Below are 21,208 nucleotides of genomic sequence, written 5' to 3'. Positions count from 1 at the left end.
ATCTACATGGTTACAAGAAGTTGTAAATGATCTCAACAAGGCGGGCATACGACAGTGGAAAGGAAAAACCAGAGATAGGACACAATGGAGAAAAATAACTGAGAAAATTAAATAAGGAACATGAGGACTGATCTACCTCAAAACATAGATCTAGAGAGCGTAAGCGGCGTAACCCCTAAAGGGGTGTTTAGCCACATATATATATATATATATATATATATATATATATATATATATATATATATATATATATATATTCGATTATGGAAGTAGATGTTTTCGATGGTTTGTATAGTATTGATTGGTATGTTTCTTTTATACAGTAGGTGTAAGACGTCTTCGACTTCGATGCGATCGAAAGCCTTTGTCAGGCCCATAAAACATAGAAATGCTGGTTTATTGTAGTCGATGGCCTTTTCTGCGATAAAGTTGTTAGTTTATTGATTTTGTTGGTTAGGACTTTTGTGGTAAGCTTAAGTGCGGTGTTCAGTAGATTTATACCTCTATAATTGTTGGGGTCTTCTTTATCTCTTTTCTTGGACATTGGTATCATTATGCTGTTTCTCCACGCGTCTGGTATCTTGCAATGCAATATTAGTTTTTGTATAAGTTTTGTCATCTCTAGGGTTATACTTTCTCCTTCGTATTATAGAAGCTCGTTGGTTATTCCGTCCGGTCCTGATGCCTTTCTATTTTTAAGTGAATTTATGGCTATTTCTACTTCCTGAAAACTGATTTCTATTTCGTGTCTTAATTTAGGTACGTTATTGTGTGACTTATTATTTTCCTTTCCTTTAAACAGTTCCGTCAGGCAGGTATCTTTCCCATTCGTTTACTGGTATGTTATTGTATTCCTTCAACTCTGCCATTTCTTTCCGTTGGTTTTGTATGAATCTCCATATATGGTTTTGTGTACCGTAGAAGTCGGTTTCCATCCTTTTTGTTAACTGTTCCCAGTGTTCATTTTTTGTTCTTCTTGCCAACTGTTTTGTTTTATTTCGTATTCTTCTATAGGTGTCTCGGGATTCTGGAGTATTTGATGTTTTGTACTTCATGTAGGCCTTTCGTTTCTCTTTACATTTATCTTTTATTTCTTTTCTGAACCATGGTGTATTGTTGTAGTTTCTTTTGTTCAGTATGACTTTGCGATTTCCTAGAGCTTCTGTTGCTGCTTCTTTAATGTTGTTTTTAATCTTCTCCCAGCTCGCGTTTATATCTTCGATGTCGTCTATTTTTTTCAGCTGTATCTTCTATGCTAGCCTCCTTTGATGTATTTCTCTTTTATAGTCGTTACACAGTGATCTTACATTGAATATTTCCTCGGTGATTTCCTGTAGCAAATGTTTTGGTGTTATTTTCATTCTTATCTTTGCTAGTACTAGTTTGTATTCACTCCCTGCGTCTGCTTTGGGTAGATTTTTCAATTAGTGACTATAAAATCAATCATAGAGTTCTACCCCCTGGAGTTTTCAAATGTATATTTATACTGGAGCTTATAGTCAAAAAATGTATTATTGATTCTTAGTTCGTTAAAAGCACAGAGATTAGCCATGAGTTCTCCATTTGCGTTGACATGGTTTTCACTAAATTCACTAAATCTTTGTTTTACTCCTGGAACTATTTCATTTCCGATTCGTGTATTAAAGTCACACATAAGAATTAAGGATTCTTCATGAGGTCATAGTCTATTTGAACTTTACCGTTCTTTTTGGTTTCTTGGTTTGCACAAATGTCTATGATTTTATTTATCAGTTCTTCTCTTATCTCTTGGTCTTTGTTGTTGAAAGTTCCATGTTGTTAATCTGATTGTGGGCTTATTTTTCCTTCTCGTTTTTCTTTTCTTTGCGTGGTTCGTCATCTTAGGTTCCGTCTGGTTCCGAGGCTTTATATCTGTTCTTTGAGCCTTATTTTCTTTTACCATGGGTAGGATGTTAACCTGGCCCATCAACCCTCCTCTTTTATCCGGACTTGGGACCGACTGTGGGCATGAACGCGGCTTCTGAGCTACTCAATCCACCCAGTCCTCACTCTCATAACCCCCAGGCGAGTTGTTATTGTATTCTAATAATTTAGAATTGAAACTGTAATAAATCTAATAAACTACTCTAATAAATTGTCACCACTCTAATAAATGCTGTCACCATTGTAGAAGGCGTCTGTCTCAATATCCTTATCAATGCATCTACAATTCTTAGGGGATACTTATCCCTGCGAGCGGGGCAAGGCTTACTGGTTCCACTAGCCTGGACTGACTGGTTCCGCCCTCGCGGATTTACAAGAGGGTAGGGAGATTTTGGGAGGAAGGGGATTAAGGACTTCTCGGTCTCAGGTCCTGCAAAGAGTGAGAGGCTATGGGCTTACGTTAGAAGCCGGAGCACTGCATAAGCGAAAATGTGTATCTCTTCTAGTCTCTACCTGTAACGGCCGGGAATAACAAAAAAACAAATTTCGAGTTTACAATGTATTAATTAGACTGTACTACAAAATATCAGTTATGACCAATAATGTTTCGATCAGGCGCGAAGGGAGACGAGAAGAGACAAAGCAAGGAATTAAAGGGCGGACAATTCCGTATATTAGATATACTTTGGGTTAGTATATAGATCTTAGTTACCTTTGCGTATTTAGGCTCTAGCTAATGAATACGCCTCCAGTCCTACAGGGATTCGAGATCCGTCAGTTTTAAGAAGTCAAAACGGCGCGCTATCGCGAACTTTCGAATCTCCAGATACCGGCACTTCTACGTCACACTATCCCGGCGAGTTAAAAGAGCGCGCTCACTGGCTGCGTATCGTCCGATCTCCCGTACTTCTTGCGTGGGGCGCTCTAGAGTGCCAACATCCCACTAGTCCCCGCTGGCCCGCTTGTTCCGACATTTTATGAGCCCGTATTCTCAATTTTAAGTCGTGGTACCAAGGTCGCGTTATTGTTTTTTTGCTGACTGAGTCCCCGTGTTATTTTTCAGCGGAGGTCTATGTTTTTTAAACGTGATTTAAACAACCGTGGTGGCCTGATATTTGAGACTCGTGTAATACATTTAAACTGGGTCGAGGTTTCAATCTTTGTTTAATGTAAAATGTTTACATTAAATAATTTATTTGTTCTTTAATCAATTTGGAATATGTAATAATTACTTAAATAATTATTACTCTTTACTAGGCTAATTACCCCTTAATTTTTTCTTCTTTATTTCCTTGCTATGTTTACATTACAGTATCACTCCAGGAGCTTTTCCATACTTCAACATTGTTATTGCTTCTTCTAGTTCTTCCTCGTTTATTGAGTTTTTTGTGTTATCTTCGAATATATTACATTGTTCTTCATTAGTCATCTTGATTTATATCCATTAGCAATTCTTCGGAGTGGTGTTTCCATCTCTTAAGTATTTTTTTGTTTCTGTTATTAATTCTCCATTTTTATTTTTATTGCTGTATATTTCATGATTTTTTTGTGTTCTTATCATCTCCAGGGTTCAGCTTTTGGTTACTTTTGCTATCTTCTTCCATTTTCTCTCCCAAGTTTTCTCAATTGTCTCTCTTTGCTGCTGTTAATATTTTTACCTTTTTTCTTTTATTTTTATATTTAGTGTTATTCTCATTTGTTTCAGATATTGTTTTTATGCATTTTCCTTCACTTTTACTTGCTTTTTTATTTCTTCGGACCACCACGCTGTCTGTTTCTTTGTTGAGTCGTTTTACTTGTTCTGCAAACTTTCTTAGCTGCATCCAGTAGCAGGTCCTTGTAGTTGTTCTATAGGTTATTTATTCATTGTGGTCGTCTGTTTCTTTTATTGCTCTAAGTTTTTCGTTTACTTTTTCTCGAATATTTTTGCCATTTCTTTATTTTTAGGTTATACGTTTTTATCATCTCTTTTTTAATTGCTTTTTAGTTTTCTGTACTAGTCTTTTTCTTCTTTTTTATTTCTTCTCATATTTTTGTTACTACCATGTAATGGTCGCTGCCTACTTCGGGTCCTCTGTGTACTTTTGTATCCATTACTTTTCTTCTACCATTTCTTCAACTAGTATACAGTGATATGTGTATTAAGACCCGGCAAAATAACTTAAAATATGGAAATTATAATACGTTGTGAAATATTGTATAGCCCGAAATAAACAGTACTGAAACTGAAACATATGTGTCTCTTTGTGAGCGCTGTCATACCCAAATTAACTAGTATAAACCTGTCAAGTAATGCTTAAACAATTAATTAGTAAGGACTAATTGATCAAAATGCTGTTAAGTACAGAGGAGAAAGTGTTTCTGGTGGAGCATTATTTTCGCTCATACGGAATCGGCCGATGTTATGGTGCAAGTTTGCGATACGTGTGTGATCAATTCACACAAAGTATTATCAAAAAGTTCAGAAATACGGATAATGTATTGTGCGAACGAAAAGAAAACTCGGAGCGTCCCATAATAGTCAACAACAACAATAAACATGAACGTGTTTTTGAGCGAATCTTGGAAAATCCGAAATCCAGCCTAACAATGACAGCGTTGCATCTTGGCTTAAAAAGAAGTTCCTTGTAAAGAATCCTGAAAGAGCTGGGTGCATTTTCGTATGTGATCAGATACATTAACAATTACATTCTCGGGATTATCGCGGTAGAGTGAAATATTGCGTCAGAATTCTTTCGTTACAGTATGAAAATCCTCCTAGGCTATGCCAGACTAGATGAAGTTCAAGAAGTCCCTTTACATAGTGCAAAAATAAGTGTCTGGTGTGCAGTTTCGTGACAAGGAATCATTGGTCCTTACTTTATCGAAGAAAATGGTAGGTAAGTCACACTTAATCAACAGAGTACTTACAAATTTTAACATGCTTCATTCCTTCATGCTTCATTCATTACATCTACGTCAATTCTGTCGTGGAAGTAATTTGGCATTTAGAGACCAATTTTTACAGCAAGACATTGCAACTTGTCATACTGCTGTAGCAATTCGTCAATTTCTTCAGGGACATTTTTCAAGCAGATTCATTTCACGATTTACTGACTTTCCTTATCCTTCACATTCTCCAGATCTTACACCACCACACGCATACATTTGGGGCATGGCTAAAACTGCCTTTTTAAACGGGTACCACAAACCATCTTTAAATTAAAGGATGCGGTTATAGTGTTCTTCGCGGACCTGAGACAACCCTTATTCCATAACATGACGAGAAACCCGAAACATTGGCATGAAGTCTGTCTTGAACGAGGAGGAGCACATCTAGAACATGTAATAAAGTGTCAATAATAACCGAACACGTAATAAAGTGTCAATTCCTAAAACAATAAAATAATTACAAATTCAGTACTGTTTATTTTGGGCTATACTGTAAAAAAGAGATGAAACTAGTAGAGGTATGAAATTATTGATAGAAACCTATAATGTGCATTACATTACATTACCACTATCTATCTATAGTTTTCCACCTTTAGACGTTAGCTTATGAGCTAGTTGACTTCGGTCGTAATTATACGTATGACGTCGATTAACATTTTTTAATTTCGCATAAAGGAAAAATTGATTGAAGACAAAGCAAATGTAAATAAAAACAGTTTAATTAGTAGTAATTTTTTAATCCAAAATTAAATTATTGATCAAGATTAATTTTTACTATGATTTGAGACGTCGAATACACTCTTGTTACTAAATTAATAATGATCGAAACTAGATGGTTTAGTGGTAAGAGTACCATACTTTCACGCAGACGCTGAGGGTTCGAATCCTACTTGTGTTTTTTTTATTTTTTTTTTGTTAAAATCATTACTAAATTGTAAATCAAATTACGTAGTTTGATTTCTAATTAAGTAATGATTTTGACATAACTCTTCACCAGATTATTTTGCTTTTAAAACTGATGACTAGAACCGGAAATAAAATAAATCTGTACATTTAAAATTTTTAATTTAATTTGAGTTTCCGTTTTATTACAATGGAATGAGAATAATTCAATTGCAAATAATGAGTTTTCCGAAAATATGTATCATAATGACTTAATATGTATCATAATTTCCATTGTTTTTAATTGTGTCAAAAAATAGAGGGAATGCCTGAAAAGAATACAAATTCTGGTATATGTTCTACCTTTTGATTTTTCTTCAGGCAGTTTTTAAGTGGTTTGGTTAGTTTTGAAAAGTTTTTTATAAACTTCTGGTAATAGCCAACTAAGCCAAGAAAGGATTTTATTTCTTTTGGATTTGTTGGGATGGGATAGTTTTCAATTGCTACTATTTTGTTTGGATTCGGTAATGATACCATCTGGGTAATGACGTATCCTAGGAACTCGACAAGTCCTTACGGAATTCAGATTTATATAATGGAATTTTTAGATGTGCTTTTTTCAATCTGTCAAATACTTTTAAATTATTAAAATGTTCTTGAAGGAAAGTCGAAAATAGTATATCGTCGTCCATGTAGACTAGACATTCTTTACCGTTTAGACATTTTAAAATATTGTTCATAGCCCTTGAAAAGGTGGCAGGAGCAGTTTTTAATCCAAACGGCATTCTAAGGGTGTAGAGCATAGCACTGACAGTGAACGCTCGCATTTAAAATAATGCATTTATTTGATGATAATATAATACCATCCTATGGTCCTATCGAGGGTCGGCGCCTCGTTATGAACGCACACTAAGATTAATGTCCGTTTTCTTCGTTAAATGCTGTTTTAGCGATGGAGTCTGAATGCATTTCAATTTGGTGAAAACCTGAATCTAAGTCGAGAGTTGTAAAATACTGACATCTTCCAAGCTTATCCAGGATATCCGTAATATTTTGCAAGGGGTATCTGTCATCTATGGTTTGTTCAATAATTTTTCTATAGTCCACTACTATTCGCCATTTCTTTTTTTCGCTGTCGTTCGCTTTCTTTGGTACGATCCAGATAGGGGAACTCCAGGGCCGATTCTGATGATCGAATAATACCATCTTCCAACATTTTAGTGATTTGCTTCTGGACCTTCTTTATGCACAAAAGGGTATCTATACGATTTTGTGTGTACGGGTATTTCGTCTGTGGTTTTAATTTCATGTTTAATCTTATTAATAAATGTTAATTTCTGATCAGGTTTATGCAGTCAGTCAATGTTCATTTTGTGGGATAGGGTTAGGATAGCTTTATTTCGAAAAGGAATGAACAGTTTGTACCCGTTTAGGATCGTTTGATCCTCTTCAGGCTTGCGTTGAATGTGTTGACGAGACAAAAGCAAAAACAGTCCGGAACCCGCTGGGGCGTTAGCGTTCTTCTTCTTCTGGTGGAACATCTTGGAAGCTGTTGAGATGGAGTCACTATTCGAATCAGAGGCGAAAGGCTTGTATGGATTGTGATTTGCTTTCCAGAGAGAGAGTGTGTGTGTTTTGAGCTAGATACGACAGAGTCGGTTTTCTAGTTACTATTGTCCCTGTGTCATTTTCGAGCTTGTACTCGATCGTAAAACCAGTGTCTTGCACTGTAATTTTGCTGTCGAGCGTGCTCCCCAATGGAGGCCCTTAGCTTTCGAGAGTCGACTTGTCGCATTTTGCCCATTGTGAATGTGTGTGTGTCTTTAACCCAACAGTGATGGATGCTACCATTTCGATGTTACTTGGCTCCGTCAAATCACCTAGATTTCCCCGTCCGACCACAGACCCCGTTAAGTAACGGCGGCTGCAGTCGGCCGGGGGTTCCGGTGATGAGGATGCTTCGGTAGCAGTCCTTTCACTGTTGGATTAGTGTGAGTGTGATTTGTGTGAATATGTTTAAGTGTTGAATGTGTGCGAGTCTGAGTCGGCAGAGGCTGAAACCGTGTTCTCTAGTTACCATTGTTCCTCTAAGCCGTTTTTGTGATTGCGACCAACTTCAGAACTAGTGTATTGCGCTATAATTCTGTTACTGGTCGCTTTTGCTCACGACCAGGCCTCGTCGGAGTTCGATAGACGGTTCCAGTAACTACCGGCTCAGGTGAGAAAATAGTTGTGGCTATTTTCTCAGGGACGGATAGGTATCGTTGAGTAGTGAGATTGGGAAACCGCAAAAAACCAATCTCTCCCTGTCCGGGGTATGGAAAAGGAATTGGAAGTTAAAGGTGGGTTCTATAAGCTATTGGAGTAGCTTCGAGGATCTCAGCGTATTCCTTCGGAAGTTCGTCAATGTATGCCTGCATTAGAATGGATGGAACGTGAAGTTTTTTGTTTTTGGGCGTCCGGAATTTTACGTGACCACGGAAAGAGCAGGAGTTTTTAGGTTGTCTTGGGTGTTGGATGGGGGGCCGTTCATGGTTCTAAGAGCAAGTTCCTGTTGAGAGATTTTATTCTCTCGATTATTGGAGTAACATTTATTGTATCATGGATTTCACGGGATGGAAAATACCAACGTTTTCTGCAAGCACTATGCAGAATACTGCGCTCCGCAGCGATCAGTTTTTTCTTTTGATAGTCTTTAAGAAGGCAATACAAGTTAGACTTATACTCTATAACGGGTCGAATGAATGTTTTATAAGTGTGAATGAGAGTTTTTGTATGTGTTTTTCCAAAAGTTCCTGTAAGTGGTGCTAGGAGCTAGCTCGATTTATGTGATGATTAGTGAATAGGGCGCCCAGATAGGAAGCTGTTAGACTGGTAGCGAGCCTTTGTCCCATCAGATACAGGGGAAATTGATCATCGCTGTTGCGAATGAGTCCGGAAGTTGTTTTAGGGCTGCGGAACACAATTGTTTGTGTTTTTGCAGCGTTTAGAGTAACTCTCCACTTATTGCACCATTCCTTGATACTGTTTAAAAGAGTTTGTGCTCTTCTAAACGTTCTCTCTGGAAAATAGCCATTCGCTGTGGTAAGGAGGGCAGTGTCATCTACATAGAGGTACAGCTGGGTGTTTGGTATGTTTTGATTGGAAATGTTACTGTTGTATATAATATACAATAAGGGTGCTAGCACTGAACTTTGGGGAACTCCAGCACGTGGAGTGAATGGGGTTGATAATTGATCGCTTATTCTCATTCTGACAGTCCTATTCACAAGGTAAGAATGTATGATTTTTATAAATTGTAGGGGTAGCCTGATGTCAATTAGTCTCCAAACCAGTCCGTCATGCCAGACTTGGTGGAAGGCTTTTTGTACATCCAGAAAAGTGGCGATGGTGATGGAGTTATTATTTAGTGATTGTGTGAGTTTTGAGTGAAAGTGAAATCTATTAATGCATTTTGTGTTGATGTTTTTGCTTGGAATCCATACTGAAATTTGGGGGATGATATTATGGGTTTCGAGAAAGTCGTTGAGCCTCTCCATGAGGATAAGCTCGAGGACTTCCCCTAGAGTGTTGATTAAAGATATTGGTCTGTATGATTCCACATTTGTGCGAGGTTTACTCGGTTTGGGTATCATGATTGTGTTATCTACCTTCCAAGGAGTAGGAAAGTAGCTATTTTTGAGGCATGCATTAATAGTTTTTGTCAGAAGTGGGGTGATACTCTCTGGAAGTTGTTTTAGGCACCTTCTACCAATATTGTTAGGTCCGGGAGAGTTATTTTTGCCGATTCGGCAATAACTCCATTTCTCTGTCAGTAATAGGGTTCATGATCGGATCATGTTCTGGAATTTGGTGCATTAGAGTAGTTCTTACTATGAATTCGGTGTTGAGTTTGAATAAGCGATCAAAGTTTGGATGGAGGCTGGAGTTCTGGGTGACATTATGTCTGTGTTAACTAGAATTGGTAGATGGTCGGACGTTATTGAATCGCCTATCTGGCATCGATCATCGAATCTATGCATCACGCTACCGGTAACGCTCACGCAACGTGTAATCAGTATTGGAGATTTTGATGAATAGAAGTATTTCCGTAAAACGGATGCCTTCAGGGTTACTTAAGTGATCTCCGAATTGGGTGTGTCTACAGTTCAGGTCGCCCATAAGAATTGCTTTATTTAGAGTGGAGAAGTACTCTAAAAGTTCTAAAGAAAGCGGGCTCCCTGGATGCCTGTAGTAAGAGATTATCGTGAGGCTTTGGTTGTTGGGAAGGTGCAGATCTATTGTCAGGAAGTTCACGTTGGGAGGGGGTATGTTTTGGGGAAATTTGTGGGGTGTGTATGGTAGTCCGTGTTTGATAAGTATACCATTCCCTCGGGAAACCTGACATCGGTTTCGATAGATGGTTGTATATCCTGCAAAGATCGGAGTGTTTCGACAAAGAATGTCTGTGATTGCGAGAATTTGGATATTGTGATTTTGCAGGATATGTTTGATTTGGGGTCTCTTTTTGGAGATCCCCTGGCAATTTACTGCTCCGATTGTGAAATCTATATACAGGCTTTTAGTAGTTGGGGTGGAAGGTCATTTCGACCTTATTGTTTTGGCCAGACAGGACGATTGTATGGCCAAAGATTTTTTCGATCACAGAGCTGGTGATAGATGTGATCAGGTCTCGTCGTTCTGGTAGGATATTTAGTAATACAATTGTGTTAAGTTTGATGATATTTTTGAGGTCTTTTGATAGGTCGTAGGGTGGAGTTGATCTTTCGATCGATAGGGGTTGAACTTGATTGGAATTTTGTGGTTGTTCGTGCCGTTTTGGGCATCGATTTGAAAATGCGGGATGTTCGCCTCCGCAATTTGGGCATTTAGGTGAAGTTTGATTGGGACACTCGCTTGATTTATGATTTTGCCCGCAGTTTGGGCAGATGAAGGAACGTTGTCTGCATTCCTGGATACTGTGGCCGTTTGTGCAGCCTTTGCTGCAATTTGACGATAGGGATGTCTTGGTCTACTAGGATTTGTTTGAGCTCATCCTCAGAGTATTCGTGTGCTACGTTAACTATGAGGAAGAGGTAGGCGACGGGCCTTAAGGTTTGATTTGTTGGAGCGTGGTTTCGATTTGTGACATTTATTTGTGTTTGTCCTGTGACTTCGTGAATTTTCTTCAGAATTCATTGAGTGAAGAGTTTGTAGATGGGCGATGCCGTGACTTAATACCTTTACTAAATGGATTTTTTGGTATAGCATTGGAATGCAGTTAATGATGCGAGAGAAGATGCTTTGGTTTGCGAGATCTTGAGGAATATCTTTGATTAGATACTCGAAGGTTTTTGGATTATTTATGGCATTTATGATATTTGGGTTTGTACGGGGTCTAGAAGATGGGGGGCTGCTATGGCTTTGGCGAACGTTTGGGTGTTGGTTTGGGGTTGGATGGGAGTGGGTATTGCTTTGGATGTTGATGGTTGGGGCTGGGTTTGAGAGTTTTTAGGGGCTGATGTTGAGGGGGTTTGGGTATTTTTTGGGCCTGATTGAGATCAGTTTAGAGATGTAGATCTGGATGTTGGTTGCGAGCGTGGTTTTTTGAATATCGATAGTTTTCTATGCGAAGATGGCAATGGAGGAAAATCGGCGTCGATGTCTGACAGTATTTGGTGATTTGGGTCATTTCTCTCGATTTCACGGCGTTTCATATTGAAACGAGTTTGCAATTTGAAGAATTTCATGTTGAAGATTGATGAGTTTTTTGGCAGATGAGTAGGGGTTATATGAGTTGTCTGGGAAGTCAGAGATATCAATGATGCTGTTGTCTTCTTGAAGGAGGGCATAAGGTTTTGTGGCAAGTGCCGCGGCCTGTGACCTAGTCACTGACCGGGTGGATACGGCGGACCTGGTAGAGCCAGGCATATCGAAGGGGCAAAGATTTTATATGCAGACAGACCACTAGGTGCTTAGCAGTCTCACTAAGCCAGGGGGCGGTATGACACCCCGAAAAAAGGCTTGTTCCACTAGCGTGCCTCGTACAGTTTTGGATAGTGACTATAATTACCTACGCGTTTACCAACGCTGCTATAAGATTCCTCGGTGAACGTCCGTTGAAGCGGTAGCACACTGCCTACTGACGCTTGTTCCTGAAAGTGGTTTTGCCTAACAAAAGGAAAATTCCGGGGCCAGTAAACCCCGTACTAATTAAACTTGTGCACTATTTCTCCTTTGGACAATCTGTGTACTGTAACATCAGCACAAGCGCTCTCAAACTTCTCGCCGTCGTTATTCAGGAGAGGATATGCGGAGCAGTGACCTTCTCACTTAACGACTCGTACGAGAATGCAGGTTTATGCAATTCTAATAAGGAGATTTTGTATGGCAGTTTTTTCTTCAGGGTTCATATGAACTGTTCTAAATAGAGAACAGTAAAAGTCTTCATTTCTTTCATATATTTGTTTGAGTAGTACTTCTTCATTAGTAAAATATTCAAATTCATTATTTTCATATTTATTGGCGAATGGATTTAAGAAGTTTTCGTCTATTTGTAATAGTATTATTTTAGAAGTGGGGTTAGAAAATTCTATAACTGTTGAATGATCTTTAATTTGTAAAATTGAACTAGGTATTATAATTATATTGTTGGACATATCAGGAATGATAATCTCACCATCAGATAAATTGGTCTTATTTTTTTAGGGTTGATGTATATGGGGGAATTTATATTTTTTGGGTATTAAATTGTTTCCTATTCATTAGAGGTATTTTTATATGGGCATTGTAAAGAATTTTATTTTCCAAATCTATATTTAGTCTAAGTTTACGAAGATATCGTACACCTATTATTCCATCAAAGTAATCAAGGAAATTATATATAACGAATTTTAAGTTTCCTATAAGAGATCTAAATTAATTGAAAAGGGGAATATCGGCTTTGAATTCTGCTTTGCTATTGCTGCTGCAGGTGACAATAGGAGTATTATAGTTATGACTGTAAATATTACCAAATTATGTTATTTTAAAATCCGTAAACTAATTTTCGAAACCAAATTCAGATTTTTGCTTTAATCTGTGCCTTCTAAGAATTACAAGGCAAAACAGACGTTGATAAAGATGTTGATGTAAAGAGACATGGGGAATCTAAAAATGGCATTCCACAACATATCTCCTCAACTAAGCAAAAATCCTTAGCAAATTGGTTTCTAGTAAGCTAAGGATTTTCGCTTAGTTGAGGAGATATGTTGTGGAATGCAATTTTTAGATTCCCCATGTCTCTAATAACATCTTTATCAACGTCTGTTTTGCCTTGCAATTCTTAGAAGGCACAGATTAAAGCAAAAATCTGAATTGGGTTTCGAAAATTAGTTTACGGATTTTAATATCAGAGGTCCTATGTGCGTCCATACGAAACCATGTTAGAGTTGCTTACTAAGACAGAAGAGATTTATTTTCACGTTCAGAGCGACTGTGAATAGCCGTTCTGAAGAGCCCTTTTAGGGTGAAATACGTATAAGCGGATACACAGACGCACTATACGTGAAATCAAATCTTAACTGTCTTTTTCCTTTTATTCCTATATACTCTGTACGAGTACTAGAAACCAATTCGCTAAGGATTTTTGCTTAGTTAAGGAGGTATGTTGTTGAATGCACATGTTAGATTCCACATGTCTCTAATAAAATCTTTATCAACGTCTATTTTGCCTTGCAATTCTTAGAAGGCACAGATTAAAGCAAAAATGTGAATTTGGTTTCGAAAATTAGTTAAGGATTTTAATATTAGATGTCGCTATTTGCATCCATACGAAGCCATGTTAGAGTTGCTTCGTAAGACAGAAGAGATTTATTTTCACGTTCAGAGCGACTGTGAATAGCCGTTCTGAAGAGCTCTTTTAGGGCGAAATACGTATAAGCTGATTCACAGACGCACTACGTGAAATTAAATCTTAATTGTCTTTTTCCTCCTTTTTTTAATAGATTTCTATTGGCTATAATGATATAAAAGCACTGTAAAACTAAATCAGAGTCATTGCTAAAGTCTCTTTGGCATTGTAATCAATTTTATTTAGAAAATATTTTTCTGCCACAAAGGGGCGAAGTAAACATGGATGACACCCACTTTCAATAAGTAATTTGAGGGGTGGATTTTAAATTTGGATGTATGGCAATGAATTGGGCAAAAAATTATTAAGGTCTATGTTTCGTTTATTTGGATGGAACACCTGAAAATTTTCTTCTTGGGTTAATTCGTCTTCTATCACGACAGAGTTTTGTTCAAATTGATTTTTACTATACTCACTAGTATTACATGTGTAATGGTCATTATACTGATGATCAAAATAATTTTGTTGGTCGTCGGAAAAGTTTTCAAAGTCGTTATTATGTTTAGTTTCTACGTTTGTTAATTCTTCAAAAATAAATGGTAGCTTTGTGTTGTTAAGATATCGACTTTAAAAATGATTTTATGGTCTTCATGAATGATAGTTCATTGAAAAATTCCTATTTGAGGGTAATCTGTTAGAAGTGAAGTATCCATTGACTCTGGTCTTCTTATAGGTTGATAGTTCAGTGAACAATTCTTATTTAGGGTAATCTACTAGAAGTAGAAGTAGCCATTGGTTCTGGTCTTCCTGTAGGTTTATGAGAATTTCTGGGTGCAAAGACATTAGTCATTGATTCATTTCTATTTTTGTTTAAATATATAAATTAACTTTAATCAAATGAAAGGCAGATATCGAGCATATAAATCGCATTTCGCGTATATCGAGGCGAAATATATAAATTGTTGTCGTAATACATGGAGAACAGTTTTTATTTGGGGCCAAGTATTTAAATCTGGGCGGCATAACAAAAAGTTTACAGCCTCGTCAACAATTTTAAAACATATAGCCACGAAAACAAATTCACTTAGGCTATTGTCTGTTATGTTTCTATATCTGTTAACAAATTTGTCCGTTGCATTTAGGAACGATTGTAAGTGTTCGTTTCTCCCAGAGAAGGGACGAAGGGTATTTGTAATTTTTTTAGCAGCAGTGATTGTTGTCATGTCGGAATTTATATTTAAATTATTTAAAGATTCAGTTAAATGATTAATGTTCATAAAATTTTATAAAGGATATAAAATAGTCTTTTTACGGAGGTAATAAAATAATGAAAAACATATGGATTTAGGAAATTCGTTTTCTATTATAGAAAAAATTTACATTTTGACAAAAATAAAACCTTAAATAAACAGTTTCTTAACTATGATTTTCTTTAAAGTTCACTTGAAAAAGTTAAAACAAAGAAAAACGAAGAAAATATTTGCTCAACACTTACTTGTTTTTGTTCAGAGGTTCTATTTTTCGGTTCTCGGCGTATAGGTGAATTGGGCAAGACCAAAGGCGAAAACAGTTCTTCTACTCAGCTTCCATTCCTGGATCCTACTGACTGCGCCAATTTTGTTTTCGATCGAGTAAAACTTGTTTTTTTTAAACTTTTTATTCACAAAACAATACTAACGAGTACAATGTCAAAGAGACTTCAGCAATGCCTCCGATTTAGTATTACAGTGCTTTTATATCATTATAGACATCTCATTAAGCTAAATATGGGAAAGTAAAATAGCATAAGTTGGAAATATATTTACAGTCAATATGAATATCATTATAAACAAATAACGTAAAGTACAAATTATACGGAAAACACTTATCGGGAATTTTGGACATCGTAACACATGATATCCAGTCCAGTCTGCTAAAATGTATGTAGTACAATTAATTTTGTTTGAGACTCAGGACAGTGCATACTGAAAAGTTCTTTCAGAGTGTCTTTTGGGATATGGGAATACTTATCTGGGAGCCCTCTGAGAGAACTTTTTTGTGGATTGCTCATATTCTGCATTGAACCAACCAGTGCTTATATGGAAATTTTTCCTTCCTATGATCTGATTTGATGCATGTTTACTAATTCTTTACGTTCATCCCATTCCTGTTTTTTTTTATTGGCTTCGCGTTCTGTGTTATATATATATATATATATATATATATATATATATATATATATATATATATATATATATATATATATATATATATGTTCGGAAAGATTTCCGCGGTTAGTACAATTAAACTTAGAGCTAAGATTAATATTATTATAATATTAATTATTATTATTATTATAATATATATATATATATATATATATATATATATATATATATATATATATATATATATATATATATATATCATTGATTTGATGTTGATATCTTTCTATCGTATGGTATATCTTACATCTCTCATATTCTTTGCACGTGATATTGTGTGTGGTTTTATTCGTACGAGAAGGTCTGAATCCGCGTCGGCACCTCTATAATTGTGGATATCCAGGAGATTACATAGAAAGACCTAATACTTTAAATAAGAACGATTTTAAACGAGGGCGACGGCCGATTACCAAGCGCAATGTACATTGACTATACTCAGATAGAAGAATTTTTCCGTCATTTTTAGAAGACTTATTCTGTAGCTGATTGGTTTGGATTCAATGACTATTTGCTGAGCTCTTACTTTGAACTATGAAAGTTCTGAATTCGTGTATGTGGTATTTTTAACAGGTGTAGTATAATATATTATATTAGTGGCTGCTGTGATGGATTATGTCCTATCCACCGCACTTTCTGAATGGCTGTAATATCTGCTTTGCGTTTGATTAACTCTTCACAAACTATACGCTTAACTTCCGCTTTGATACAGTGTTCGTACATTCCAGCTTGAGATTTTTAGGTCATTTTCTTTGTTTTAGAACTTTGGTTGTTTCCATAAGTTCCGTCCTCCATATTTAGCTTTAACCTTCGTAACAATATATTTTTTACGGAACGAGGGTGTTAGCCTCATGGCCAATCCCCAATTAGGGTTCTTTTGTTAGTATTTCCATACCTTTTATTTACAACTTAACCGACGGCGATGGTCCTAAGTATTTATAAAAAACATAAAGAAGTCTGAGAGATAGGTGGCCGCAGACATTAAGAACTTGTGGAATCCTTTATTGAAAAATAATTCTTCTGATTGTTGTTTGTTTTATTCATAAAATAATTTAAAATATACTTTTGTTGTTTTCACAAGAAGATTATTTATGCCTTTTATTGTTATAAACAGCATTAAAACAACATAGGTCGTATCAAAACAGAAGCAATGTTCAATTGTCAAACTTAGTTTCTTTAAATATACATATATATATATATATATATATATATATATATATATATATATATATATATATATATATATATATATATATATTTCAAATTATTTTCGACCGTACTGTTTTAAATATTGATTTATAGTATAAGCAATCGGTCTGTAGGAAATGAAACTCTATTTGTTCTGTCTCAATATTTTGTCACGATTTTGTGACTTCTTAACATAACTCATAAATAAAAATCAAACTATAATGTCATGTATTTAGATATGTTAAAAAAATTTAAATTTTTACTCTTATAGTTGTAAGTATAAGATATACTTTATATATTATAATAATTAATTATTCTAATAAATTTAGTTTTCTCCTGAAAAAGTCACAAAATCGTGACGAAATATTGAGACAGAACAAATAGAGTTTCATTTCCTACAGACCGATTGCTGATACTATAAATCAATATAGATTTACAATACTTACAGAAATTAAAATATTATACACATAAATAAAATTGAATATTAAAATAACATTATTGTTGATGAAACTGTACATTTAATAAAATGCATGTTTGCAGTAACATGCATTCTATTAAATGTAGTTTCATCAACAATGTTATTTTAATATTCAATTTTATTTATGTGTATAATCTTTTAATTTCTGTAAGTATTGTAAATCTAAGTGTACGTCCGTGTTTTGAAATGTTTGTTTTTTACAGTTACTCCCGATGAAGCTATTAAATAAATGGCGAAATATTGAGCTTTAGAAAAAACAAAGATTTTTTATTTAATATAGACCACATACCCGATATTTCCAACATATTTATAAATTGTTTTTTGGTCGAAATAATCACGTTAAATATATGGATATATATATATATATATATATATATATATATATATATATATATATATATATATATATATATATTATAATCTTTTGCATATATAAAAATATATAGATGTCAGTATAATCCAATTTATTTATTCGCACATTAGGAAACCTACAGCAGCATGATTACAACTCTTACTCAAGAAAATGTAGAAGCTTCTCTTGGATCATCGATAAATTCAACTCATGCAGCTTCCGACAATTTCACACAACATCTGGATCAATCTCTCGTTGAGTCTGATTCAAGTATTGTGAATGTTGGAGGTAAACCACCACTACATAAATCCTCAGAGACAATTGTTTCTGCTCTTTCCCAACCTCAGGAGGATAGAAACTCACATACGCCTATTGTTTCACTACTTTCCATAGATCATCAACAAGAAAAAGACTATTCATCAATGCAGAGCGGTCGTAGACGTAAAATTCTGGTTCAAAGCAATCAAAATAACGTGCCCATGTATCCTACAAATGGATACGTCAACCAGTTCGTCGGATATAATCCTCAACAACCACCCCCACATTCATTCGGTCAACCTCTCTTTAACAACGGTTACGGTTTTTCGGAATATCGTCGATTTAACGGATACCCAGATATCAGGTCAATTAATAATAGTAATAAACCGAGGAGACGAATATACGAAAATAGGCGGTCGAACGATCATTCTAGCCGTTCTAGTCTTCGCACAGACTCAAACTCATCGGCAAGTTGTGTCGACGAAAATAAAAATGAAGAAAAAACTTTTCGAACTACTGTTAACACTCCTCCACCTGCCCCATACTCACCTATGACTAATCAACAATTCAAATTTATTAATTACAGTAACACGAAAAACATTTATAATCATAAGTACGCTAATAACAATAATTATTATAATAGAACTGCTACACACCATGACCGATTTAAACATACCGAACCTCTAGCGAATAAAAACAATTACAGTTCCATTTATCCCTTAACAAATAATTTCCTAACTAATAGCCATACCCAAAGTAATTCTGATTCCCTTCCCTCCCAAAATTCCCAGGTACATGTGACGACTACGGGTCAGAGCTTCGTCCCGGTGACTATCCAAGCTCAGACGAAACGCAACAAGCGTTCTTTGAGACGGAGCGGTGCCAGTGCTGGAGGCATCAACGAAATCGGCGCCGGTGACGCCCCTTTACCAGGCGAAGAATGCGAAGACGTCTACAAGAAGCTGGAGACGCTTAAGTTGTAACGAAAAAGTGGTATATTTTCTTGTATATTTTTTTCTATTTATTTAAGACTGTACAATAATGTAAAATACTAGAAATTTAATGTAAACTAAAGAGGAAAAATATATAATACATATTTATTAAAGATGATGGAGATGTAACAAGTTTTTATTTATTAAAAACTTATTTTTATTCGTTGTTAACAAATGGGAGCTGATTTCTTCAATTATAACGTGTTGGTATCTTGTAATTGAAAAACGTCAATTATAGTACATATTATCGTACAATTATTAGAATAGTATCATCTATTGCTGTTTGATATAACTTTCGAAAATCTAATATTTATGCCAGTTATAATTTTTTGTTTTTGATCTGAAGACTTTAGTCTTTCTTATAATAGATAGGTATTATCATAATCATCATCATCATCAGTGGTGCTACAGCTCTAGTTGAGCCTTGACCTTCCCCAGTCTATTTCGCCAGTCGTTTCTGTTCAGGTATTATCATAATACCATATAGTAATTTGGTTTTGTGTAATCTAATACAACCGTATTTGAAACAGTTCTTTATGGTAATAATAGATTTGTGTAGTATTTTAGCAGATATTCTTTTTAAAATTATTTTCCTTTTCATTTTTGTTACGTCAACATACCATATTTTGGTATTTTGATTTAGTTAGCAAATAAACCAAAAATGTTCAAAATATTATTAGCTTAAAAAATTAATTGCAATAAATAACGGTAGTTTATGGTTAATAATTTGTTTGATTAAATAATAGAAAATATGTCAATTTTTTCCCTTCTTGCATATATTAAGGTGTCAATTGCACTGTTTTAAAGCGGGACATAGATTCATATTTAGAAGAAATCTGTTCCCAAAAGTCTTTTGTATTCGAACTAATTTAATTGTATAATATGATAAGATCTTAAAAGACAATATTATGTTGAAAAAATAAGAAAACAGTGAGATGCCATCATTAGAAAGAAAACTCTCTTAGCTTAGTTACGACTTAGATTTGTTTTAGAAGAAACATTGTACTCTAAGGTGAGTTACTTAGATCAAACCGAGAAGAAAAATTTAAAACTGTTATTTAATATTTAAGTCATTACATCGTAACATGTATGCGATATTTTTGTTAGTTTTAGTTTTGTTGGTTATATTTAGTAATAATACGTGTTGAATTGACTAATCTTTTCATATTGAAATTTGATTATATTGTATATTTATAAATATGCAGTGATAGCCAAGCATCGACCTGCTAAGATCAAACATTTGGTATGCTGGATTGCCAAATACTAATTATTTAAATAGTATACCATTTTTGTCTTCGGCCAAGTGTATATGTAGCGTTGAATGATTTTCATCATGTTTTAATGTAAATCAAATTCACCATAAGCGACTCTTTTTAATTCGTATACGTCACAAGGAAATAAGTAGTTTAATGTGAAATCGAAAATTGAGATAATCTTCTATTTCTTTAGTTGATAAATATTGATAGTTTATCCACATTATTTTCAAAATTGTTTACTTATTAGAGGTATAATGTTACTTCTGGATTATTTTCTAAGGTGGCGACCTCCGCTAAAGTCATAAGCTCACGGCCTTATAATGGTGACTGAGAAACTCCACAATAGGTAATAGGCCTAGTGAATGTTTGCTTCATAGCAACGACCTTGCAAAAAATTTGTGAGTGAGGTGCGGTTATGATCACATATGTCGACTCAGCTTTCTTTTCTATTGATCAATCATTCCCAGTGACTGTAGTGGCCACCATCTTTGTTATTCTCAGAGCTATATCCCCATTGTTAAGAGGGCTCTAGTAAGATGTCATTGCAGCGTGTTACCTTTGCTAATATAATACTAAAATAACTTAATATTATTCTGAAGATATTTTCTTGACATCATAATACAATTTACTATTTTTAATGGGAATAAACCACAATTTTACTTTAAAATAAGTTCATTTTTACGTTTCGATTTCAAAATCGTTCTCAAAATACAAAACATTTGCAAAAAATTCTTCTAATAATTTAGTTTTGTCTCACTCATTGATATTGTCAATAGTTTTGAGTGGCGTCCCTAGGACGACTTTATTGGAAGATAGTTCATTCGATTACATGAAATCAATTTTAACTTTAACAATGGTGAGTATTTGCTCTTAAATTTAGTTTACTCTCAATATTATCATCAAGCTTTGATTTTATAAGTACTTTATTTTATAACAATATAAAATATGTATGTTATTA

At 35.0% G+C, this 21,208-nt stretch overlaps 1 protein-coding gene across 4 annotated transcripts in view; it reads left to right on the top strand.

Moving 5' to 3' along the window:
- LOC140441394 (uncharacterized) overlaps positions 1–19,126 on the top strand; it is a 328,584-nt gene extending 309,458 nt beyond the window's left edge. For all 4 annotated transcript variants that reach the window (XM_072532106.1, XM_072532107.1, XM_072532105.1 and 1 more), the window contains exon 8: positions 17,876–19,126. In XM_072532106.1, coding sequence (XP_072388207.1) covers positions 17,876–18,985 — 1,110 coding nt within the window. In that variant the 3' untranslated portion in view covers positions 18,986–19,126. The remainder of the gene's footprint in view (positions 1–17,875) is intronic.
- The last annotated feature ends 2,082 nt before the right edge of the window (positions 19,127–21,208 follow it).

This window comes from Diabrotica undecimpunctata, chromosome 5, assembly GCF_040954645.1.
Source record: "Diabrotica undecimpunctata isolate CICGRU chromosome 5, icDiaUnde3, whole genome shotgun sequence".
Taxonomy (NCBI): Eukaryota; Metazoa; Arthropoda; class Insecta; order Coleoptera; family Chrysomelidae; genus Diabrotica; species Diabrotica undecimpunctata.
The sequence above is the reverse complement of the archived record's forward strand: the minus strand, read 5'-3'. Positions and strand labels throughout refer to the sequence as shown.